The sequence below is a fragment of the Panthera pardus genome, unplaced genomic scaffold (genome assembly GCF_024362965.1).
Source record: "Panthera pardus isolate Hobbes unplaced genomic scaffold, ASM2436296v1 HiC_scaffold_15, whole genome shotgun sequence".
NCBI classification, from domain to species: domain Eukaryota; kingdom Metazoa; phylum Chordata; class Mammalia; order Carnivora; family Felidae; genus Panthera; species Panthera pardus.
In genome coordinates, this window is record NW_026526710.1 from 12470859 (window position 1) to 12497015 (window position 26157).

At 57.5% G+C, this 26157-nt stretch overlaps 1 protein-coding gene across 2 annotated transcripts; it reads right to left on the reverse strand.

Moving 5' to 3' along the window:
* Positions 1 to 18005: 18005 nt before the first annotated feature.
* TMEM119 (transmembrane protein 119) lies at positions 18006 to 23932 on the reverse strand. Of its 2 annotated transcripts, none has more exons than XM_019467221.2 (2): positions 23803 to 23932; positions 18006 to 19616 (listed from the first exon to the last, which is right to left on the reverse strand). In XM_019467221.2, the coding sequence occupies exon 2, from the start codon at positions 19602 to 19604 to the stop codon at positions 18765 to 18767; it is 840 nt and encodes a 279-aa protein (XP_019322766.2). In that variant the 5' UTR covers positions 19605 to 19616; positions 23803 to 23932; the 3' UTR covers positions 18006 to 18764. The 2 variants fall into 2 exon arrangements, with proteins under 2 accessions (XP_019322766.2, XP_019322767.2); XM_019467222.2 differs by lacking the exon at positions 23803 to 23932 and adding an exon at positions 21933 to 22015.
* Positions 23933 to 26157: the final 2225 nt, after the last annotated feature.

Below are 26157 nucleotides of genomic sequence, written 5' to 3' on the forward strand. Positions count from 1 at the left end.
AAAAAATTAAAAAAAAAAAAAAAGTCAAAGTCACATGACAAGGCTCTGTGAAGAGTAAGCTTTAAAAAAAAAAAAAAAAAAAAAAAAATGAATTCAGCTACAATTTTGACCCAAGAAATTGATTTGGGTATGTATAGATCACTGACGGAATTCAGATTCATACTAAAGACTGTGACAGTACGACTTTAAAAAAAAAGGCGGGGGGGGGGGGGGTGCCTGGGTGGCTCAGTCAGTTGGGCATCTGACTCTTGATTTTGGCCCGGGTCATGATCTCCTGGTTTGTGGGTTCGAGCCCTCCATCAGGCTCCATGCTGACAGTGTGAGCCTGCTTGGGATTCTCTCTCTCCCTCTCTCATTGCCCCTCACATTGCCCACTCACTCTCTCTCAAAATAAGTAAACAACAACAAAAAACCCAGGGGATGAGTTGAAAATGGAGATTTCTAGACCCATCATTCCACTTTAGGTCCCCTTTAGATTCTTTTTTTTTTTCCCAATGTTTATTTTTGAGAGAGAGAGAGAGAAACAGTGCAAGTGGGGGAGGGCAGAGAGAGAGGAAAACAGAATCCCAAGCAAGCTCCAGGCTCTGAGCTGTCAGCACAGAGCCCGATGGGGGCTTGAACCCATGAACCGTGAGATCCTGACCTGAGCTGAAGTCAGACACTTAACCGACCGAGCCACCCAGGTGCCCCCCGGCAGGTGATTCTAATGCCTCTGACTTCTGATGGCCTGGGTGGTTCTGGATAGTGGTGGAGGAGCCCAGGCGCAGGGAGGGAACTTCCTTTGTCCATTCTCTGCCATGCCCTGCACAGGGGTGGTATTTGAGTAGCTCATTCGGAGCTGTCTGCACATGTACAGTGACCTGAGGTTTTAAAACATCCGTCCCTGGCTCAGGCATGAATAACATTCTACCCAGCATCCCTCCTGACCCTCATCTGCCCCCAGAGCTGTGGGTATCATTTTGAGGTACCCCACAGTCCTGCATCAGCCAAAATCCCACTTAAAAAGGCCCAATTTTCTAGCAAAAACGTGATCTTAGAAAGTACCATCTAACCATCTCAAATCTCCAACTCTTCAAAAGTTAAAAAAAAAAAAAAAAGAAAACGAAAAGTCCTCTGAGTCCTGGAGGAAGGCACAGAACTTCAAAGCCCATTCCCTCCACAGACTGGGGCCTTTATAAGAATCTCAAATTAGGGCCACCGGGTGGAGCCATGTCAAAATGTCCCGTGTGGCACACTCTACTATTTAATTCACCATCCCTCTAGGCTAAGCCGGTCCCGTTGCCTTCTTTATTATATGTGGCCACACTGCAATTCCCCACCGCTTTTCTCTGTAATTTAAAAAAATGAGACATTTCTGTCCCGGTTAACATCCCCTGAGACTCGAACCAGAATTCTACACGCCACGAGCTGCTCGCAGACGGCCACAGCAAGATTACCAGAACAGCCCAAACCTCAAAGTAGGTGTTTGTGCAGCGAAAAGAAGTGATTTTTTTTTTTTTTTTTTTGACTTACATTCAAGACCCTCCTTTCCCCAGACAAGTCTAGTGGTAACCACACGAGGGCATCGCGTACCCTTCCATGAGCTTAAGGCTAGGTCTCTGCATCTCTAAGGAAAACCTCCACGGAGAGATCTTGACGTGCAAGTCGAAGAGTCCATCACGCACCCAGGCCCTGACGTTTGTCATCCGTCGATTGGCACGGCAGCCCTCTGAGGGGGCCCTTATTTAAACTGACTCAAGCCACAAGGCCCAGGCTTCTTCCTGGTTTCCCGCTGGCAGGACACATCAAAGATTCCTCCCGCGGGCCAGAGGCTCACCTGGGCCTTGAGAATTCACATGAAGGGAAACCAACACGGGATAAGCCCCCCGTGCGTTCATCTGGCCAACTCGCCACCGAGCACCACGGCCCTTGGCTGGCTGTGCTTCAGGACCGTCCAGGGAGCCTGCTTTAACCCCGACGCCCGATTAAATCTGATGTCCCGAGGGTGGAGCCTGGGCGCTGGTACCTTTTAAAAAGCTCCCCAGGAGTTTCCAGTATGCACCCACGGGCGAGAACCGCGGCGCCCTTTGCAAATCAGCCTGCTAAGATTATTTCAGTGGAGGCTCACGGCCCTGTGAGGTGTCACCTCCCATCTCCAAAAGAGCTCCCGAGTCCCTTCCTCGCTGGCCCCCAGCGTCTGCCTTAGTCTAGGCCATCGTCATCTCTCTCCTGGCCCCCGCCGTGGTCTCCCTGCCTCCAGCCTCACTGTTGGGATCCGTTTCACACGTGGCTGCCGGAGGGGTCTTCCTAAACAAAAGTGACTCCGTCGCTCCTTTTCTTAAAACCTGTCCGTGGCTCCCTGTTGCACTTCAGACAAATTCCAAACTTCCTACCACATCGATGGATTTGCCCCAGCCATGCTGAACCTTACTGTTAGGCTTTTCCCTTGCTTCTGGCAGGAATGCCCTCACCAGGCATTCTCCCTTAACCCCCACTCAGCCTGGGAGCCTCATCTCAGGCATCACCTCCTCTGAGAAGCCTTCCCGGATTGTCCCAGGTTGAGCTAGGTGCCCCTCTCTGCTCCCGCAGTCCCCTATACTTCTTAATCACATACGTGTCATAGACAGCACTGCAATTTGCTTTTCTCTTGTTTTTCCGTATCATTGCACAGACATTAAGTCTCTTTTTTTTTTCAGTTTTAAATAGGTAACATACCACAAGAAAAAAATTCAAACAGCCTGAAATGGAAGAGTCCTATATAAGTTTCCTTGCCATCCTTAATTCCCCAGCCTCCTTCCCCAAGGCAATCTCTAACACTTGTTTCGTAGGTGTCCTTCTAGAAATTCTCTAGGCATATCCAAGTATACATGTTTAAGTAGACCATCCTTTTGTTTCTTTTTCACACAGATGGTAGCATACTATACACACTTCTGCCATGCTTATTTTCCTCTTGACCATATTTCTGAAGGCCATTCCCTCTCCGTTCCTATAGACCTGCTACATTCTTCACAGCTGCACAGCATTCTATATATGAAGGTCCATAATTTAGTTTTCTGTTGATGATTATATAGATTATTTTCAAGGCAATGTCTTAATTATGGGACCCAGCATCTGGTACAGTTCTTAACTTACTAGGGGATTCCCTGAATGCTTATTCGGTGTATGAATGGATGGGTGTTTGGATTGGTGGGTGGGTGGGTGGATGGATGGATGGATGGATGGATGGATAGATGGATGGATAAGTGGGTGGGTGGATGGGTGAGTGGATGGATTGGTAGGTGGGGGGATGGATGGATGGGTTCATGGGTTAAGTGTCCACATAGATGGATGGATGGGTCAATGAATGGGTGGGTAAACAGAAGGGTGGATGGATGGAGGGTATGTGAGTGGGTGGGTAGGTGGGTAGATGGATGGATGGATAAATACATGGGGGGGATGGGTGGGTTAATGGGTGAATGGATACATAGATGGATAGTGGGTGGGTGGGGAATGGATGGACGGATGGACAGACAGAGAACCAGGTTCAGAATGGTGAAATGGCTTGCCCCCGATGACACAGCCAGGAAGCAGAAGGCCAGCACTCTGCTGAGGTCCTCTATCCACCTCCCACCCCTTCCAAAGCACCACACCACAACTATGACCATGTCTCTAACTTAACCTTCCCTAGATGTTATTCCTGGATTTGGGCCACTTGGGACCACATCAGAATGCACAGTTTTAGAACCTCCCATTAAGCATGTCCTGTCAAAACTAGCGGTCTCTATCCTGGAGTCTTATTGAAATGCCAAGCAAATGAGAGGCATCTCTTGATAACTGAGGCCCCTTGAACTTCAGGGAGGAATACAGACTCTGTCCACCCTCACGACAAGACACTTATAGGTCCCACTGAGTCTCGGTAGAGTGAGGGGACACTGCAGACGACCTCCAGCCCCAACCAGAAGATGGATGAGAAGCACATCCCTCATCAGGGCTCTTTCTGGCCCATCTACTTGCTTTCTCCACCCTCCAAGGTGACATCAGCCAACCCCTCCAGAAACCACCTCCCCAGAGAAGTCCATGTCCACACAGGGAGGCAGCAGCAGCACAAAGCCGAGTGAGCTTGGAGTGCTGGAATCAGACAGGGGGGGTTCAAGCCCTGGCTGCCACTGTGGGACCCCGAACAGGAAACCTCAACCACCCCAAGCCTCAGTTTATTCATCTGCAGAATGGGAACGATAACAGTACCTACCCGGTCAGGTTGACCTGACAACTGAATGAAAGAATGCAATAAAGCATACGATACATAGAGTTCATTATTGTTATGGTGTCTGTTATGATTACGCACAACAGCTCAGCCGTGACTACGGACCAGGCGCAGTTGCTGGGTGTTTCTATAGATTAGCTCGTTGGCTCCTCCCAGGAGACTCCTAACCTGCTATTATTATCCCATTCTGCAGATGAAGAAACCACCAGCTAAAGGGCATGTCCAAGATCACACAGCCAGGAAGTGACAGAGGAGGGATTCTAGCCCCAGGCTGCCTGATCCGGAGTGCAGGCCCTCTGCTTGCTACGACTCCACTCACGCTCTCTGCTGCCATTATTACTATGAGCATGGGTATCATTACTACCATTACAAATAGTAGCTATTGTTACTTCTACTGTTACTACTCCCACTATTACTGTTACTCTTTTTAAAATACCACAACCTCAAGGCTTCCAACCTATGGTATGTTCACCACGAGACCAGCCCTCACACTAAGTCCTTCAAAGTCACGCAGAGCTCTCGTCTGGCTGCACAGGGCAGGAAACACACAGATGTGACTTCTGTCACACATGCTTGTTGGGCAAGCTCCCTCCACGGTGCTTGGCCAACCACAGGGTATGGCTATGCCCCAGGCCCAGCCTCAAATACCACCACCGCCCTCCCCGCCCAGCTGTCTTTGGAAAAGTCATGTTAGGCACCTCAGAGAAGCCCAGCTCCCAGAATAACTCCAGAAGGCCCCCCGGGTGAGGACAACTATTATTGCCTAGAGCTGCTTGTGCCCAAGAAGTTCCAGGGGCCTCCATCCTGCCCCTGGCACCTCAAGCCAATGGGTCAAAGGAGCCCCAATGTGGAAACTGGGCTGGACACCCCTCTACCCAAATACCTCCCCACCACATGCAGCCCTGCGTCACTGGCCCCCTGAGTCACTTAGGGAGCAACCCTGAATGAGGACTTGGGGGCTTGGGTTCCGACCCCAGCTCTGCCGTGACCTCTGCATGTGACTTTAAGCAGGCACTTCACCAAGCTGAGCTTTGATCCCTTTCTGAAAAATCAGCAGAAAGCTAGCCCCTAAGTCACAGGATCGCTGTAAGGACTGAATGAATTATCCCAGCTCCAGTCAAAAAAGACACAGAGCCAGGCATGCACTTAGCGCTCAATAAATGTTAACCATCATCACCTTCACCTTCACCACCACCACCATCCCCAGCATCATTATCATTGTCACCGCCACCGTCCCATCATCATTATCACCATCGTCATCATCACCAGGATCCCCATTATCACTGCCACCATCATTGTCATACCCATCATCGCCATCGTTATCACCATCACTGTCCCCATCGATAGCACCACCGTCACTGTTACAGGTCAGGTTCCCCCAAGAAGCCGACTCTGATATGCAAGTTAGCATGAGGGGTATTTATCTGGGCGTGTCCCTGGTGTCACCACCTGCGGAAGAGTGGGTAACAAAGCAGGATTGGGGAGAGGGAGGACATGGGCAGCAATGTGCCCCCGACAAAAGTGCCCGTCGATCCCACGAGGGGCTCTAAGTCTGACAGCCCCTCAGACATGTCTGGTATCTGGGCGCTTGGCACTGACAGTCTCTAGAATTTATCACAATCTGGGGTTCAGAGGAGATCTGCATATTGTAAGAAGAAGAGCCAAGGGCTTACCACCAATGAGGAATTCAGGCATCTGTGGGGTTTAGGAGGCAAAGGAGCTTTGTGGGAGCTTCTCACACTGTCCCATTTGCCCCGCAGCCCCAGCGTCTTGCTCACTTTCCCACAACAGCAGGGCCCCTGGGGACCATCTCCCTTCAAGCGGGTGCTCATCCGTTCTAACCCCAAAGCCTTGGGACAGCGTGGCCCTGCTTCCTGGCAAGCCTTCTTGGGCGGCCGCCGGGATCTGTCTCCTCTTGACCTTTCCCACTCTTTTTTCTAGGGAGCTGAACCAAAGGATGGTCTGCTCGTGCAGGCGAGTCCCTTTCTGGCTGAGCTGACAGAGCTGAGGGCCTCAGGGAGAGAGTCTGGGTCAGGGCCACCTGCCCTTCGTGGCCACGAGCAAGTGTGGGCCTCTCTCATGTAGAAAACCCGTGAGGGGCTGTCACAGGGCAAAATGAGGTCGCGTGAACAAAGTGGCCAGGACAGCCAGGCACCCAGTAGGTGCTTACTAGATGCTCCTTCACCCACAACACAGGCCCTTAGCAGGCGCCACAGGGCAGAAAGGAGACGTCAGGATTTATGCCAAGCAGTGGTTTCCCACCGAACATCTCTCTCTGGCCTCGGAGGCCCTACCTGCCTACCTTTTGTCCCACTCAACCCATTCCAGCCCCAGTGGCCTCTCCCTCAGACTCCCCAAGCTCATTCCCCACCTCAGGGCCTTTGCACTTGCTGGCCCCTCTGCCCAGAGCCTTCTTCCCCAGAGCTTCCCAAGACCACCCCCTCCGTTTGGGACCTACCTCACCCCATCCACCCCTGCTCAGGTAGAAACCCATGCCTGCTGTCTAGCTCATCATACTGTTTATTTTCTCCACAGTACACAGCACCCTGGATTTACCTCACTTGGGGAGGGCACGTCTCAGGATTCACCATTGGATCTCTGATGCCTAGAACAGGAACTGTGTACCACAGAGGAGGCCCTCCCAAAGGCCCATTCTGGTCACAGGTCCCGGAAAAGGGTAGGCAAAAGGAAGACCTGTTCTCATTCCCTGGGCAACTCTTTCTCCTCTGTGCAGTTTCTCTGCACAAGGAAGGGACCGGACCCAATGAATCCATATTCCCTTCCAGCTCCAACAAAAAGATTCCACAAACTTGGACAACTTCTCATTTTAGCCAATAACCAACTCATGCCAGAACATGATTCATCTCCGCCGATTTTGCCTAGCAACCAGCCCTTTTCCCCACACCCCGAATCAACCTCCCCCCAAGAAAAATTCCTCCCCAGCCACACACCCGCCCCACCTCCCCGCCCCCCCCCCCCCACTTCTGGCATCCCGGAGAGGAATGCAAGCCTTCAAGATCCCCCCCTGTCTGTCTGCCACCAACATTTTAACGCAACCTCAGAATGTCTCGGGCTATGTCTGGAACAAGCTGGGGGGAGCTGTTCCCCCCCGGGATTAGTACAGGAAACAGCAGCAGAAGTCAGGCAGGCAGAAAGCGCTGACCCAGCACGGGGAGATCATTTCTATTCTGATGCCTCACCCTCCTCTTACATCCAGCTCCTGAGGCCTTGAAAAGTGTCTGTGTTTTAGGGAGGAAGCGAGGGGAGACCGGGAAAGCGAGCAGGGCAGCGGGAGAGTCCATGCTCGAGAACGAACCGGCTCATTCAGATTGCCCCAGGGATGTTTGCATACAGTCCCCTCGGTGAGAGAAAGGAATTGTCTCATCTTGGAGATACTGGAAAGCAGTTAATAAACCTCAATACCCGTTCGCAACACAAAATCTTGGCGATCTAAGAATAGAAAGGAATGTCCTTGACTTGGAAAGGGATATTTACCAGAAAACTACAGCAAACATTATGCCCAGTGGAAAACTGTATAAGCACCCCCCATCAAGATCAGGCACGAGGCAAGGATGTCCACCTCCTCAAAAAAAATTATTTTAATATGTATTTATTTTTGAGAGAGAGACACGGAGTGCGAGCGGGGGAGGGGCAGAGAGAGGGAGACACAGAACTGGAAGCGGGCTCCAGGCTGTCAGCACAGAGGCCGACGCGGGGCTCGAACTCACGAACTGTGAGATCACGACCTGAGCCGAAGTCAGAGGCCTAACCGACTGAGCCACCCAGGCGCCCCTCCACCTCCTCAACCGGCACCTTCTCCACCATCACCACCACAGTAACACCCATCATCGTCTCCTCCACAGCCTCTACCCTCCTCCAGCACCTCCCCCTCCCCTTCTACTATCACGACCCCCCCCCCCCACCCTTCACTATCACTCTCCCACCACCAGTCAACACTGACGACAGTCAGGGACGTGGGCTGGAGACCCGCCTCGGCCACTACCCTTCTCAGTTTGCCCGTCTGTACCTTGAGTGGTAGGACCGTACCAGCTGTTTGCAAACTACGCTCCACTGAGCACTCGGGGCTCGTGCAGGGGCACAGGGAGGCGAACAGGTGCCCTCCGGGGGCAGCCCGTTTCCCCTCCAAAATACAGCTCTTCTCTCATCCAACTTAGGGTAGGAGTCCTGGTGAGAGTTTATGAGAACAAAGGATTCTGTGGCTCAACAGGGTTGAAAATCAGCGGATACGCAAACACAAGCAGAGACTAAGGATCGAAGCAGGCGACTCATGGGAGAAGGACGCTGTACGAAGCCCCCGATTCACCGATAATCCAACAGCCCACCTAGGAAAAAGACGGAAAACCTTGGCGGCGTTGCCAAGGACGGAGGGGAAGGGGGGCACTCCCGGACCAAGATGGGGGTGGAAATGGTGCCACCCCTCGGACAAGTCGTTTGGGAGCACCTGTGAAAAGGCTACGCCTGGTGATCCCACCAGAAGGACCTACAGGCAGGAGTGCCCCGTGCGTGCGTCTGCAAAGACATGCACGTGCAGGGCACCCTCAGAAATATGTGAGGACACAGGGCCGCCCAGCTCTGCCACCTGTGACCTCCCTTCATGAGCTCACCTGGCGCCTGCTGTGGCCCCCGCACACCTGCCCAGAGGGACCCTGAAACTGGCTCCGTTCTGGGGCCACCCGAAGCCCAGGCGAGCGGGAGTCTGGGCTCACACCTCAAAAAGGGGAGCCGCCTGTACAAGTCCATCAGGTCAAGGCCACTTCCTGGGGCTCATCGTTCTTTCCCTTCGTGTAAGGTAGTCGGTAAACCACAAGGAGGTTGAGCTCCCAGGCCAGACCTAGGATCTGAGCCCTCTCCCCCACTCACCGGCCGTGTGACGTCGGAGGGGTCAGCTCACCTCCGTCAACAGTTCGCGGAGCAGGGACGGCTTCCTCATGGGCTAAATGAAGCTGAGCAAAGCGACTCCGTAGCGATTTTTCCAATGGGATCGTTTACGTGGAAAGCAAATCGGGAAACGTTGACGATATTAAGGCTCCAGGCCCTTGCCTCGCAAAGCAAGTGCTCTCTGAACATCCTCTCACTTGACAGGAGCGCCGGCTAGAACTCTGCCACACCAGTGGGCACAGGGACGGCCTCCCTTTTCTCACTTATGAACCACACGGGCACGGGCATCCTGGCAGGCCCATCTCAGGGCCCACACGCAGGCACTTCTGTAGGCCGGCTCCGGGTAAGAACTTCTGGGGCGAAAGGCAAGGACATGATGCTGCTATCTGACCCTGGGAGAGGGCCGTATATCTGCACTCCGGTCCACTCAAAACCACACCGTGCGAAGATCTCATCTGCACAAAGACAAGCCGTTCTTATCTTACGAGAGGTCACGGGAAAAATTCAAAAGTGTTTCTAACTGGCTCCCCGATGGCTGGCCCCGTCCTTCCAGCCAGAGCTCTGCCGTCGTGGGGAAAGCGGCCCTCAGGCCCAGCCCGTCCAACTTAGGTGTGGTGGAAGGAAGGACTTCCTAACAGCGAGGAGTTTTCAGATGCTGGAGACGACAGAAGTTGCTGGAAGGATTCCTCTAGGGGTCTCTCAAGATGGGAGGCCAGAGGTAGTTTGAGCTCTCCGGTGGGAAGAAGCCAGGTTCTCCCAAGACCTTCTTGTCCAAGAACCGAGCGACTCAGGGGAAAATGGCATCCAGCCGCCCTTCCCCCCAGAGGCCGGCAATAACGCCTCATACAAGGGCGCAGGGTTTGGGGGCCCACCAGCCGTCTGAAATTCAGAGCACTGTCTTCTTCCCTTTGCCAGAGAGGTGGTCGAGGCCCAGAGAGGGCAAGCGACTTGCTCCAGGCAGCACAGCCAGGGAGGGTGTAGAGTTGCACCCCTCCCCCCCCCACCATAACCCCGGAGCACCAGACCGGGGACCAGTGCCCATCCAGGGCCCCCGCCTGCAAGTTCACGTCTCAGGAGAGCCGCGGGGCCGTGGGCTCGGCCTCCAGACGCGGTGGACCCTTGGCGTCCCCGCACGTGCGCATCCTGGGTAGATCCAAGGCGCTGGGGTCCCAAGGCCACCTGGTCCTTCCCCCGCCACGTGACCTCAGGCCAGCCCCGACGGCGCACTCGGGAACGTGGGGACACCCTGTCCGCAGGGCCGTGCTGCCAGAGGCTCGGGCACCCGCTCCACCAGCAAGCGAGAGCGCCCGCCCTGCAGGTGCGCGCATGCGCCGTGTGTGAGGCGGAAGGGCCTGACGCGCGGCGGGGCCTCTTGGCCGCCTTTCTGCCTGCAGACCCGAGCGCCGCGGCACGTCCTGCTGCCCCAGCTGAGCTGCAGGGGTGTGGGCACAATGGACGCGGGCCTCTCCTCCAACCCTGCTTGCCCTGCATTCACGCACTCATTCATGCATTCATTCATTCATTCGGGAACAGGATTGCAGAAGTGTGACCTTGGGCAAGTCACTTCACCTCTCTGAGTTTCCGTGCCTTCCTCTGTGAAACGGTGGATAATACCCGTGCCTCCCTCAGCTTTGGGAGGACCCAGTGCATAGAAAGCGCTTAGCGCTGTGCCTGCTACGCACCGGGTACTCAAGCAGTGACGGAAAGTGGACCCAACAGGGGGATTTCAACACTGACAAAGGATACAAGTAGGAGATCTGGGGGCCAAAGGGGTCTCTCGGAGAGCCTCGTCCCACAACCTTCCCCAGGGCAGGTGCAGGAGAGGTGTCCCACCTCCCAACGTCACTCTTCCTCTCCGCTCCTCCTTCAGAGAGCAACTTGAAGGGATTCATTGGGCTCAGCATGCATTGAGCACCTACTGGATACCCAGCTCTGTACTGGGCTCTGACCTGCAGTGCAGCTGGGCAGGGAAGCCACAGAATCTCAGAGATCAGAACTGCCTGCCGTTCCCTCTCTGGGGCTTCCTGGCAGCAGGAGCAACAAAGATAATCGGAAACGGAGCCCTTTCTCCCTCCCGGGCCCCAGGCCGTGAGCTCTAGGAGCATTTTCTCATCTGAGCCTGGTGACAGGGCAGGATCTGTGGTTTCACAGGTGAGGCGCTGAGGCTCCAAAAGGGGGCGGAAACTGCCTAAGGTCACACAGCCTGGAAGTGGAATTCGAACTCGGGTTTGGATCCAAGTCTTGTGGGATGCAGACACCTTAAGTCCTTCCCCCACTGCTCCTGAAGGAGTGTCCTGCCCGGAGTCAGTGCTGATAAGTATTTGGCTTGTTTTATAGACGGGAACACAACAGAGAGGGGAGGGGTGATATTCTAGGTCACCCGGCAGCTAATCCAGCTGGATACCACCCCTCCCCAACCTTTCCAACCCCCCAGAGATGGCCTTGGCACCTGCCCCAGATGGGCCCAAGTTCCTGGGCTCCCCTAACCCTGTTGTCAGCCGCGTCTCCAGCCGCACTCGCCCAGACAATATCTAAGCCCTAACTGGGGTCACCGCACCTCGGAGGGAGACAGGGAACAGCTGTCACATGACCCCTGGCCCCCGCCAGGCGCCAGACCCCTGCAGAGGGGCACACGGGGTTGCGGGGTCCTTCCCCAAAGGGCGGCACGAGCCTGTCTCTTCTCTCTGGCCACATCCTTCACCCCCTCCTTGGAGTTCACGGGACTTCCCTGGCTGCTGGCTCTGCTCTGCTCTCACCGGACACTTCCAGGCCCCTCTGCCCTGCCCCCACCCCAAGAAAAGACGTTATAACGCCAAAGTTTCAAGCGTCTGAGAATCGCTGATCTTGTGACTCTGGAGCTTCTAAACCTAGATCTGGAAAGAAGAGGTGACTCTCAGAACAGCTGGACGCTTAGAGACAGAAGTTTCCGCCCTTTTCTCTGGGCACAGCACTTCACAGTTGACAGCTAGCAGAAGCTCACATTCACTGAGCACCCGTGGGGGGCCTGCTCTAAGCAGGTCTAAGTGAATGACCCCAACTCCCACTGCCCCTCCGAGGCAAGGGCCACCATTATTCCCATCTCACAGCTGAGGAAACTCAGGCTCAGAGAGGTTTAGTGACTTGCCCGAGGTCACACAGCCGGGTGGTGGCAGAGCTGAGATTGGAACCCAGCTCACGGGAAGCCTGTACCCCTAACCAGCAGGCTCCACTGTCCCACACGCTGTAAGGTGCGTTCACGTCTATTAACCTTGCAGCATTCTGGCGGGTGGGGGAGCCAGGGCAAAGGCTGTGGTCCAGGGGCTTTACAAGTGAAGAACCCATAGCTCAAAGAGGTAAGCTGACCTGCCCAAGGCCATGCCAGTAGAAGGGGCGTGACTGGGTCTCCAGGTTCCTTATTTCCGCATCCCACTACATCCCCCTCCCCTTGCAGTCCCCAGTCCTCCACCCCGGTACAAGCCCAGCCTCTCTTTTTCCCCCTCCAGCCCCCCTGGCTGAGTCTGGCTCCCCAAAGCCTAAGGCAAAGGTCCCAGGTGGCCACCCATAGACCTGGACCCTCCATCCTCCCAGGGCACCCCTAGGTGGCCCCTGCAGGGCCCCAGCGGGTGGTGGGATGCCCATGCCTCTGGCATCAGGGACCCCGGCGAGAGCAGATTTACGAGCAGGACTATTTTATACTTTGCAGCTGCCGCTATAAACCCTGGACCCATTTGGCTGGGGGGGGGGGGTGGTGGCGGGAAGCAGCTGCAGAGGAACCCCCCGGGCCCTGGAGCCACTGCCAGATCCTCCAGGCTTTTTCTGAGCAGCCAGAGGAATCCTGAAATTAAAACCTCCTGAAAACATGGCAGATCCCTGTCTTGCTCCACATAGGCCTGCTTCTTCCCCGACACCAGCTGAAGAGCCGGAGAAGAGGCAGGGCAGAGACGGACACAACAGAGCCCCGGGTCCCCGGTCGGCTTTGGATGGGTTCCAGCCCCTGTCTGGTCCACAGGTGCCCACGCACGACACGGGGGTACTGGTCTGGTTCAGGGTTTCTGAGACTGGACTTCAGAAGTTCCCTACAGTAACTTAGTTCAAACTGTCCCACTGTAAGATTCTGTGCTCCAACTACCTACTGGCTGTGTGACCTTGGACAAGTAACTTGACCTCTCCGAGTCTGTTGTTTTCATCTGTAAAATGGGGAGAAATAACAACCATCTCATTCAGAAGGCTGTAAAGAAGGAATAGAATACACCAGGAGTTCCCAGCAGCTTTATTTGTAATAGCCAAAAGCTGGAAAACCACCCAAACGTCCATCAGCAGGTGAACGGATAAACAAATTATGGTACATCCATACAAGGGAATACTACTCAGCAATAAAAAGCAGGGAAGTATCGGGGCACCTGGGTGGCTCCGTCCGTTGAGCATCCAACTGTCGATTTCGGCTCAGGTCACGATCCCAGGGTCATGGGATCGAGTCCCAAGTTGGGCTCCACGCTGAGGGTGGGTTCTCTCTCTCTCCCTCTGCCCCTCCCCCCAGATCGTGCACAACTTCTCTCTCTACAAAAAATAATAAAATCCAAAATAAAGAAGAGTATATGGTTCCATTTATAGAAAATTCCAGAAAACAAAAATGGATCATAGTGACATAAACAGATCAATAGTTGTCTAGGGATTGAGGTGGGGAGAAGCGGTCAGCAGAGACCACAGAGGGGTATGAAGAAACTTTCAGAGGTGACGGATATGTCCATTACCCTGATTGTGGTGATGGCTTTAAGAGATACACCTACACCTATGTCAAAATTATCAAATTGCACGTTTTTAAAAATGTGCATTTTATCGTGCGTCAGCTATACCTCTGCAAACCGGCAAGAATGAATATGTATCAGTAAAGCGCCAGAGACGCGTGTAACAGTCCATTTGTGAATGGCGGCCATTCCTGTTATTAATCACTGTGGTCGCATCTAGGGGATTCTTTGAGTCATTTTCATCTCCTCCCCGGGGTGCCCGGGTGGCTCAGTCGGTTAAGCATTTTCACCTCCTCCCCTAGAATATAGCCTCAGGTCTGTTGTGCCAATGGTGTGTCCTCGGTATCTGGCACACAGTAGGTGCTCATTAAAGGGTTGCGGTTGGAAAAACGAAAAGCCGATGACCCTGGCAGTTGCTTCTTGGCCACCTTGGAACCCGGAAAGCTGATGGATCCCCTTGGGGGCAGACTCAATGATTCCAAACCTCTAGGAATGAGAACCAAGACAGGAAGGACCCACGGCACTGGCCAGTCACCGTCAACACCCCAGGGGTAGGGTGGCGTTAAAACAAGGACTGGGGACCCACGATGAAATGCAACGGACACGAAACAGGATTCCCCACCCCAGCATCAGAAGGGCTCAGCTTCTGGGCCCACAAGCGAGTTCTAAGATGAAGTAGGAGGCTCGGGGCTGAGGACCCTGGATTGAGGAGTCAGACGGACGGTTCAGATCCCAGCTACGCCTGTCCGTGTGACATCGGACAAGCCTCTTCACCCTCCGCTTCCTCGTCTGTAAAAGGGAGGCGATGATGTTGCTCGTCTCTCTGTGGGGAGTGTGGGTGAGGGTTAAATGGTGTGATGGATGCTCACGTGTGCCTTCCTTCAGCCTTACACGCGTGCACCTGTGTGCACACACAGAGCACCTACTGTGTGCCCGGAGTGCTGGGGAGACACTGGGGACGGACCCGCACGCAGAGACAGTTGCCCAGCCACACCCTCAGACACTCTGATTTCATTGGTCTGGGTCGGGGGACGCCTGGCTGGCTCGGTCAGTGGAGCATCTGACTTCGGCTCAGGTCACGATCTCCTTGTTCGTGAGTTCGAGCCCCACATCAGGCTCACTGCTGTCAGCGAGGAGCCTGCTTCGGATCATCTGTCCCCACCCCCCCTCTACCTCTCCCCTGCTCAGGCGCTCGCTCTCTCTCTCTCTCTCAAAAATAAATCAACATATAAAAAAAACTTAAAAAAAATCTGAGTGGGGCCTGAGTGGGGCTATGATTTTAAAAGGCTCTCAGATAATCTCCATGTGCAGGTTGAGACCCCTGCCGGGTAGAGCAGGATCATCTCCTCTTCATACACATGGAAACGAAAGCCCAGATGGCCGAGGCCACACAGCCGAGAAAGGACGGAGGTGGCACGGACACAGGCAGATCTCATCCTAGGGGCCCAAACCTCCTTAATCACCCCAAGAAGATTACAGGTGATGTACCCAGGGCAGGGCCCCTGGAAGATGGGACTTCTGCCCCTCCTGCTCTTGCCTTGACATGACCCCCAGCCAGGGGTTACCCAGACCCTCGGGCTGGTGGGAGACACGCAGGGCCTGGGGACGAGGGCTCTCCAGCAGCCCCGCCCCCACCCCCACCACACTGCACCAGCAGCCCCCATTCCCACACTGAGCTGGGGGCCGTGTCTTGGGGTGGTTTTGCTGTCCCTCCCCCTCTCTCTATACAGCAGCAGCAGCAAGCCCAGCGCCCAGACAGACTCCCAGCCTGGGGGCAGCTGTGCGGTTTTATAAGCCCCGGGACAGTGGGGGCCTGTTCGGGCCCTGGCAGATTCCTGGATCCCTGGGAACAGGGGAACGGCCCACCCCCACCCTCAAGCCCCATTTTCCCCCTCTCCTGGACCCAACCCACACATGCCCCCAACCGCTGTCTGCTCCACAGCCCGCCCTCTGCTGGTGCCTGGCCAGATGTGTGCCCACAAGAGAGGCCCTGCTGGTAACGCCAGCAAAGATGTGGGAGCACACCGGAGGGGCTCTAAGCAGAAGTGGGGCCTTGCTCTCTCCTCCCCCAGGGCCTCATTCATTCATTCATTCATTCACCAAAAAAGCTGTAGAGCCCATTTACCGATTCACTCTAGAATCAGACTACGAGGCTGGAATCCCGGCTGTGTGACCCGGGCACCTGACATCACCTCTGTGGACCTCAGTTTCCTCATCTGTGAAATGGGAAGAACAGCAGTGTCTATCTCATAGGCTTGAGAGTCCCAATAAGCAAATGATGTTCAGTGCTTAGAGCACTGCCTGGTAGGTACAGGTGCTCATTAACTATAAGCAATTATTGTTAGCATTGAGCCCAGGGGACTGTGAAAGAAAGGCTGGGCGGGGGGAGGGTGCTGTCAGGAAAGGCAGGTGACATCTAAGCTGGAAGCTAAAGAAGGAGGCGGGGTTAGCAAGACAAGTGGGGGGGGGAAGGGTGTCATAGGCAGAGGGAATAGTAGCTGTAAAAGCTCAGAGGTAAGAGGGAGGTTGACTTCTGCACTGGGACTCAAACTACCTCCTTAATCCTCACCCCCATCATTCCCGGGAGACACAGGCCATAACTGAGGCCACCCATTACGTGTCCTGTGGCAGCTCCAGTTGACAATTCATGGGGGAGCCGTTGACCACGGAGCCGCTGGTTGGAAAACTCATCCCTGCCTGCTCCCCAGGGATCTCTAACATCTACTTCTGTCTTACCTACCCCAGCCATACCCAATCGCCTAGGACCCCGCAGGAGCTCAGGAGCAAGGAGAGAGCCTGTCACACACAGAGAGGTTGAGTGACTTGGTCAGAGCCACATAGCATGCAGACAGCCATATTGGATTTTCCCTACATTCTTGGGCGGGAGCCTGTCTGGGCTGAGAGAGGGAGGGCCCTTCCCCACTGCGCGAGACAGAGGCCATTGTGTGTTATGAAACCCAAACCCGGCGCCCCTCTGAAGGGATGTGGGGTCAGCGGAGGAGAGGGGCTGGTGGGGGGTGGGGATGGCCTCCCTGCCCCCATCACCCCGGGGATCCAGCACGTGCTCCCAGCCCAGCCACATCTGGATTCCAGCTGGCTGCTCCAGGGAGGGGGGGGGGGGTGGCGCAGTGGCAGCAGGAACATGCCATCAAAGGCAAGGAAGAGCCTGGCGGTGAGGAGACAAAGGCTAGGGCTGCCTCCCACCCCAGGCCAAGGGTGCGGTGACCATGGCGCTGGCCATGAGACCGACTCTAGTCCTCGGCCACTCTGCCAGAGGATGGGAGACTGAAACGTCGTCGGCTGGTAGTGTCTCTGCTGCTCATACTTCCAGGGAAAGGAGGGGAGTGGCTCTCCAACAGCCACAGTAACTAGCAGACCTGCTCACAGAAGCCGGCTGGGTCTGCGTGGCCGCGAGTCCAAGGCTGGTGCCCAGTCTTGGGGGCAAGAACTCCCACCCCCTTCCCATGGGGATCCTGCTCTCCACTCCCTTCCCGAATCTGCTCATTCAGCCTGCCCGCCGTATCTCCCCCAGAAAGCTGCCTCACCCCCATGGAACAGCCCAGAAGAAAGGCTCCACCCCCCACCCCCACCAGCAGACTCATCCCCCCACCCCCACCCCCAACCCGCCCTACAGAAAACCAGCGACACTCGGGCCAGAATAAAGGTTTATTGTGCTGGTTTGCTATATCTCAGCACCTAAAAAATTGTGCAGAGGTTGGGGGGGGCCCCAGATGAAGGGCTGAGGAAGAGCACCCCCCAGAGCCTCCCCAGATCAGGACGGAGCTCAGTCTCCCTTGTCGAAAGCTAAAGAATGCTGTGGGCACAGGCTGCCAGACAATGCACGTGAACGACGTGGAGGGGGGCCAGGGCCCCCCCCCCCCCCGCTCCAGGCTGGGTGTTGGAAACCGCCCCCACCTTCTCAGTCTCCCCCAGAGTGGGGCCCCCTCACACACAGCCCCCCAGCTTCGGGGGCCTGACAAGAAAGCTTTGACGCATTCATCCCATGCGGGTGGCAGTGACAGGATGAGCAATTCGTCCCCGGGCAGAGATGCTTGGCAGAATTGAGGGGACCCGAGCACCCCCAGGCCCCGTACCCCTCAACCACAAACTGGGGGGCACCTTCAGGAACATCTGGGGCACTGATTTCCAGAGTGTAAAATAACAACGACGACGATAAAAAAAAACCCTGGGTCAAAAAAACCCTGTGGTCAAAAGCAGTTTGAGACAGACCAACCGGGTTCCAACCGGGGCCTTTACTGGAGTATTTGCAGAGCCCTGGGGTGCCCTAAGGGGGGCGTGCGGGGAACAGAGAGGCAGTGTTTCCTCAACTCATCGGACCCCAAAATCCTTTTTCCACAGAGCACCGCAGCTTTGGAAATGCTCATTTAGGGACCTGTCGCGATGTGCGCATGGGCCCCCGGAAGCTTCCCGATTCATCAGGCCCACGTCTACGGTAGCTCTAACTGCGCCCGCCCCAGGGGCCTTGTCCCATTCACCCTGGTCCAAAACTCCTAGGTATTCTGACTTTTCTTTCCTACCCCCGGCAAGGTCCACGCCGTCACAGGGGACCCATGATCTACGTTTCCCAAAGGACATGGCCCATGTCGTCGGCCGTGTTTTCATGAATATAACAGGGATCCTTCCCATCCCCGCCTCCCCGGAGGAGCTGTGTTTGGGGTGCCGCCCTTTGGGGCTGCAGGGGCAAGTGTTCCTGGAACGGGGGGAGCTTCCCGGGGTAGGCCGGAGACCAGCACCTCTGCCCACTGCAGGGTTGGGACGCACTGGGATTTGCGGCGGGGGCGGGAGGGGGGGCGCTGAGGAGAGGGTGTCAGGGAGCGGAAAGGGTCAAGGGCCTTCCCACATCCATGGAGGTGACCACTAGGGGTCCGACAGTCAAGGCCAGCAGCCCCAGAGGCCTGTTAGACCTTGGGGGAGATACCGCAAGCACAGGGGCCCTCGGGGGGACCAGCGGGTCCTCTGGCTTCCTGGGCTGATGAAGGAGCCGCTTCTGACTCGCCTTGGCCTTGGCCGGCCTCCAGAGCCTCCTCCGCCCCCACCGCGCATGGCTCATCTGGCACCTCGGCTTTCTCCCCCGGGACCCCACGTCCCTGGGCTTCCTGGCCCCCCTCCCGGCTGCCGCTCTCGTCTTCCTCCGACTTGCCCTCCATCCTGGTTCCGTCTCCACCGCCCGGGGCAGCTCTGGCGGGGGACTTGAGGTTCTGGGTGGCGGCAAGGATGTCAGCCTGGAGCTGCTGGGAGGAATCCAGGGCTTCCTCGGACCGGCCGTCGGGAGCCCGGTCGGGGACCTCGCTGAAGGCGCGGGGGCCCCCGGCCCGGTCACTCTGGTCCACGTACTTCTTCTTGGGGAAAGACGACGGGTAGTAGGCCGAGGCCTTGTGCTTCTGGCGGGTGATGAGGGCGGCGCAGACGATGAACATCAGCAGGAACACCAGGGAGCCCACCACGGCAATGAGCATCACGTACTGGCGGAAGAAGTCCACGATCCCGTCCAGGAAGTTGGTGGGGGGCCTGGGGCCCGCCAGGGGCGTGGGCCGGGGCCCCAGCGACGTGGGGCTGAGGGCCGGGGTCCGGGGGGGTGGGAGGCTCGGGGAGGAGGCCGATGAGCCCTCGGCCTCCCCGCTGCCCCCTGTGTCCTCCAGGAAGGCGGTCTGCAGGGGCACGGAGTAGGCCACCGCGGGCAGGGCCCTGAGGAGAAGCAGCAGAGACACGAGCAGCCTGGGGACCACGGCGGAAACCATGTTGTCCAGGACCTGCGGGGAAGCGAGGCGGGAGACAGGTCAGGGTGGAACGCCGGGGTCTCGGGGACCGCAGGAAACAGCACGTGTTCCAGAAGGCCGCTTCCCCTGCCCGCCACACAATGGACCCCGTCCGCCCATATGTGGGGGACATGCCCGCCCCCTCCTTCACTCTGAGATCCCAGAGGGACCCCTGGTGAGTCACCCCACTCCACTCTGAGGTCCTGGAGGGCGGGGACCGAATCTTACTTATCTGGGCACCCTCAGGGTTTCACACCATGTCTGGTACACAGTAAGTGCTCCATAAATGTCTCTTGACCGACCGGGCCGAATGAATAATAACTTCCCCTTCCACTGCCTGCCATGTGCCAGGTCCTATTTTAAGTTTCTGACACAGAACTTCATTGACTCCCGAGAACCACCCGATGGGAGAAGTACTATTATTATTACTCCCATTTTGCCGGTGTGAAAAACTGAGGCTCAGAGGGGTTAAGTCATTGCCAGGAGAGGGCAGGGGTTCGGATCCAGGCACGGAGGGAGAAATGATGGTAAGGCTGAGTAAGTAAGAAACAGAGTCACTGAGGGAGTGAGCCCTTCTTCTTTGGGGGAACCCTCCCCAGCAGCCCCCAGTGACTCTGGGGTCCCGTGAAGCTTCCAGACTCCCTGAGCTCAGCAGAGGGTCTGGATGCCAAGAACACGGCTGGCCCTCACCTCAAGGCACAAAGCAGGGCGTGGAGGCCCGGGAGGGGGCGGCGGGACCCCTTGTGCCAGAGACAAAGCTGGAGACTGCGGGAGCCCCAGTCCTATGGCCACCCGTAAACGGGAACCAGATGAACCCCGCACCTCCCTCCTCCCCTGCGGCAAGACTGCTCCCAGGATGAACCCCCAGACCCCATCCGGCCCAGATAGCCTGGCTGACCAATAAATTCTGCACGGCCTAGGTTTACAGAGGAGACCACCTCCTGAAACACGGACTCTCCCAGCCAGCCCGAGGAGGGCTAGGCACTCAGACAAACCCAGGAGCCCCTTTCTGCAGCCCCCTCATGGGCTGCCCCGAGAACGCCTCCTGACCCAACAGAGGGCCCAGGCCCCTGGCACTGGGTGGGGCTAGAAGCTCGAAGAAAAGCCTTAGGAAGCCCTGTCTGCCACCCTGTCTCAAGGGATTGAGATGGGGAACAGGGGCCCAGAGACGGCGAGGGGCAGGCCCCTGGTCATGGAGCAAGGTCCTGGCCTGGAGGAGGAGGTCAGGTTCCCAGCACCTCGACTGCGTGTCCCCTCGAGTGCCCGGTCCCCAAGTCCTGCTCTGGAAATCGCTTGAGGGGTACCGGATTAAGTGCGGGGGTGAGGGGAGTGAGGCCTTTGAGCGGCTTCTTCATAACGACCCGAAGCCTCCCCATTAAGCATCGTTAGTGGAAATTAATTGTACCGACATAAATTTGGACAAACTGCCTCCGGTGGCCAAAAACAAAACAAAAGAAAACAAAAAAGATAATTCCGGGGCATAAAAAGAGGCAAATCTGTTCAGGGGTTCGTTTTGAATAATGAGCTGATGACCCTGGGCTTTCCACTGGGGGGCGGTGGGGGGGAAGCCCCGCCCCCTTTGCCGGGGGCCCCGCCCCAGAGCCACTCTAGGGTTCAGCCCTGGGGGCCAACACCTGCCGGCTCTGCCTGACTGGCCCAGGCGACAGTGACTTGCCCAGGGACACACGGAGGGGAGTGTCAGAGCCGGGGTGTTAACCTTCCTCTGTGTGACTCAGACTACACACACTCACACACACTCACACACACACCACACACTCGTATGTGCCCGGGGCCGGCCCAGAAACGAGCCGGCACCCTGGGAGACACTACTTGTCCGCTGCAACACGGACGGACCCAGCACCCCCAGCCCCCGCGCACTTGTTAGCAAAGGTCCCCACGGACACCTTTGACCTCTGGGGTCTCTGTCCACCAGTCACCTCCCTGCCTGAGAGAGACCTTTCGTGGTGGCGGCCGAAGCTTCTCACCACGACTACTACCCCCCGGGGGGTGCCCAGGGGGCTGTCCTGGGAGGGCCTGCCGCCAGCGAAGCGGCTGGAACCCTGGCTCCACCTGGTCGAGCGCTGTGGTCCGATCCCTCCGCGCCTCACTTTCCCCGTCTGTACAGTGGGCAGGCGGCGGGGAGGTGACCACAGGCCCTAAGGACCAGGTGAGATAACGTGGAGAAGGCAGCTGGCACAGAGCACCCGGGAAAGGGCGGGCTCCAGAGCAGCCACGTTTGGACCCCAGCAGAGCCCAGGACTAGCGGCGGCATCCTCCAAGCAGGCAAATGATTAAAAATGATTTCCTTACCTGATGTGTAAACTGGCTCACTGCCCCCCCCTCCCCCGCCGAGGAAATGATCAACTTTTTTACCCTGTTGAGTGAAATCTCAGCTCTGGCCACCCAGGAATCCAGGGCGCATGCGCGTGCAGACACACACACACACACACACACACACACACACACACACACACGCGCGCGCGCAGCGCGCACACGCACACACACACACACACACACACACACACACAGCACCCAGCTGGATAGAGGGAAGGGCTCCCCTCCCCCGCAGAACCTTGGGGTCAGGGACAGAGGATAAGGAAAGAGGCCACACAGGCTATCACTGGCCGTTAAAGGCCGAGACCCCGACTCTCGGGTCCCCCACACCCCACAGCCTGGCTCCCCCGGAAAGGTGCAGGCGGGGTGGGAAGCCGGTCGGGCCTCAAAGGCAAGGTGTGACCCTATCCGACGAGCCCCTGCCCTCTCTGGGCCTCAGTTTCCCCTCTATAGAGTGGGAACCGTGGCCTGGACAGCTCTGAAGTGATCACTCTGCCCGCCTGCCGTCCCCACCTCCTTTCTGGGAGAAGGTGAGCGTAGCTTCCTGAGTCCTCATTTCTTTCCGGGGCTCGGAAACTCAGCTCCCGGCCATTGGGAGCTGGCATCAGGCCAACCCCTGTCATTTTACCCAAGAGGAAATTCGCCCCCGAGGCTGGGAATGGCCTGCCCAGGATCACACAACCAGTTGAGGCAGAGCCCTGAAGGGAAGCGGGTCCGAACACCCCAGAGGAGGCCGCTCACTGCCCAGCTATGTGTCCCGGAGTGGGGCATGTCACCTCTGTGAGCCTCGGTGTCCCCATCTGTATGATGGGGATAAGGGCCACCTCTCGGGTCTATTGTCCACGGCAGTGCCAGAGGAGGAGTAGGTTATCAATTAATTAGTGGGGGCCGCATGGTGGTGCAGGACCCCCAGCAGGACCCCCAGCTTGGAGCAGGGCCTCCTCCAGCGCCAATCTCACTGGGGCTCGCGGCCTTAAATGTGCCTGGGGCATACGCGGGTGCTGCAAATCCCCCCCCTAGGGCCTGGGTACCTGAGGCTGGGAGGCGAGTCACTGCCCCACCCCCACCCAGAGACTCGTGGCCAGAGGGGGAGGGGCAGCCCACAAAAACCTGGCTTCAATTAGCGGCTGTTGGGGGAGGGGTCTGGCTGAATCGCTAGGCGCCCCCGCCCCAGGCCCCGGGGCAGCCGAGGACAGGGGCTTGGGTCCCTTGGAAGGGAGGCCGGGACAGGGAAGGGGAGTCCTGAGGCTCAAAAGACACAGGCACACAGAGCAGCAGCAGCAGCGCGGACACACAAGATACGGACGCACAACGCAGACACACACACACTACAACGCACACGCACGGCAACGGGGACACGCATACGCCCAGACACCCCAGAAAGTTTGCACGCCCCCCCCCCGCCCCCCCTCCCCGGCGCGGATGCACACAGGGCGCACGACAGCCCCACGCCGGGCCGCGCGTCCGGCCCCGAGAGCGCATACCCAGCCCCCGGGCACGCGCTGGCTCCCCCACAGACGGGACAGGCCGGTCCGCACGAGCCCGCCGCTGACCCTGGGCCGCCCGCCCCCGCGCCCACTGGTGGAGAACACATCCCCCGCGGGGAGGCCACAACCGCACACACGCAGCCCCGCCGGCCCGGCAGCGCCCGCGGGACACCGCGACGGCGCACCCGCGTTCCGCCACGCCAGCCCGTCGCGCAGGTCCCGCGGGCGCGCGGCCTCCAACGCACCCTCCGAAGGCACGCGGACTTAGAGACGCGCCCCAAAGTGCTCGCGCCGGCACTCCCGTCCCCGAACCCCCGGCCACCGCCAGGCTCCCGGACCGAGGGGACGCGGGGACTCACCCGTCCCTCCGCGCACGCAGGCCTGGGTGCTCCCGCCAGGTGGAGCGTCGGGGAGTGCCAGCTGCCGCCGCTGCTCCGGGCCCGGCGCCGCCCGCCCCCTGCCCCCGCCTCCTTCCTCCCGCCCCGCGGCCGCGGGGCCAGCTTGATTCCATTAGGCGGCTTTGGGGTGGGGACAGGGGAGGGGCGGGGCTGCGCTGGCCCCACACGGTCCCCCCTCGCTCACAGCTTGCACTCCCCCAGGCGCCCCTCCAGCTCTGGGGAGCCCCAGATGGGGCATTTCCTCCTTGACTCGGGGGTGGGGGGGGGTGGGGGGGATAGGTCCCCAGGACCGGCCCCCCGGGGCGGACAGACGGACACACAGGGCTGGCCTGCAGCGCTCCCCCAGAACAGCGGGCTGGGGGCCTGCCTCCCTTCCAAAGGGGACGAGGTCAGGGAGGTTCAGGGGCCCCTGGAAGCGAGGAGGAAAATTCCCCGTCCTGGTCGATTCCAGCTGTGACTCAGGTTTTCCGAGGCTCGGGGTGCAGGGTGGGAGCAGAGTGTGTTTAAGGGAGAGCCCGAGCGGAGGCCTGATGGAGGGTCCAGGTCTGCAGCAGGGAGCCGAGTTCTGGCACCCACTGGCTGGCCCTGGTTGGACTCTTCCCTTCTCCAGGCCTCAGTTTCCTTATTTGCCAGGGTGGGCGGGAAGCTTCCTGGGCTCCCTCTGGCTCCCACTTCGAAGATCTGTGGCCTTCCAGTACCCCAAATGGAGGGGCGCCTGGGTGGCTCAGTTGGTTAAGCGTCTGACTTCGGCTCAGGTCATGATCTCGCAGTCCGTGAGTTCGAGCCCCGCGTCGGGCTCTGTGCTGACAGCTCGGAGCCTGGAGCCTGCTTCGGATTCTGCGTCTCCCTCTCTCTCTGCCCCTCCCCGCCTCACGCTCTGTCTCGCTTTCTCTCAAAAATAAACATTAAACACACACACACAATACCCCAAATGGAGTAGCTGGAGAAGGAATCGGGACCCCATTTCACAGGTGGGAAAAGTGAGGCAGGGTGTATTCAAGTGGCTCAACCAGGAAACTGAGGCAAGTCAATAGCAGACCCTGCAACTGGGATCTCTGGCTGACCTGAGGACCCCGGTGGGTCAGTGGCCCTTGCATCCATTTATTCACGTACCCATTCATTCATTCATTCATTCATTCATTCACAAAGTGCTTGCTGAACATGTGCCAGGCACGTTGCCCATCAGGTCTCAGAGGGAAATCCCACACAACCCAGCCCTCTGGAGAAGTCCAGGGAGAAGGACGCATATGCGAATTACTTTTACACAAAATGGAAAAGGGATCTGTAGAAGGAGAGAGGTCAGGCCAAGAGCTCGGGGAACCCCAGGGCAGGGAGAGTTGCCCTGAGAGAAAGAGGCGGGAAGTCGTCCAGGAGGACAGCAGCCAGTCTGAACAAGAGACCCCGGAGAGGCATCCTGGCAGGAGGACCAGCATGGATAAAGGCACAGTGACTGGAAAGCCGCACCGTAATTAGATCAGGCTGGAGCGTGAGGCAGAGAAAAGGGAGGTGCAGGTAATGAGGGTCGAAGTCAGCAAGAGCCAGGTTAAAGCGTCACTCATCCAGGAGGCAGTAGGGAGCCACAGAAGGTATGGGACAGGAGGAGTGCATGAGTTGACAATTCCTGTCCACCCTTTAGGGACCAGGACTCTAGATTACTATCACCTCTTCTGATGGTCCCCGCAATCCCTACTCACCTCCAAAACGGGGGAGAGCAGTTGTTTGGAAAAAACCCCAGAGAAGATCCCATTATCTCTTGGGGTCACCCCCAAACCTTGCGTCCCAAGGAAACGGATGACTGCCCGCCAGTGGACACTCATAGATGCACATGCCCCCAGGCGCAAGTGGCCGCCCACAGACGTGATGCAGCAGGGGCACCCACCTTCAAGATGACCAGGGGGCATCCCAGGGCCCGCTACCCCGGGGAGGAGCCCCTGCCGGCAAAGCCTGAGGGCTGCAGGGAATCTGACCCCGAGACATCAAGAGGCAGGGGTGCAACCAGCCCAAACAGGACCTGACTCCAGGTCGGATGGCCCGGATGCCCCCGCCTAAGTCAGGGTCCTGTTCTGTGCTCCTGCTTTGGTACCAGAATGGCAGAGCCCGGACCCACAGGCAGACGGACCTGGGTTCAAATTCTACCTCCGCCTCTGTTTCGTCATCTGGAAACTGAGGACAGAGAATGTCCGCTGCTCACAAGGCTTCTGGGAAAAGTCAGAGGAGCTGGAGGGCAGGAATGAGCATTGCTTAGATGCCAAGCATATGAGTTTCCTACAGCCGCCATAGCAAATGACCACAAACTTTAGAGGCTTAAACAGCACA

Excerpts from the sequence above, each read along its gene's own strand:
- TMEM119 (XM_019467221.2), bottom strand. The coding sequence starts at position 19,604 with ATGGTTTCCGCCGTGGTCCCCAGGCTGCTCGTGTCTCTGCTGCTTCTC.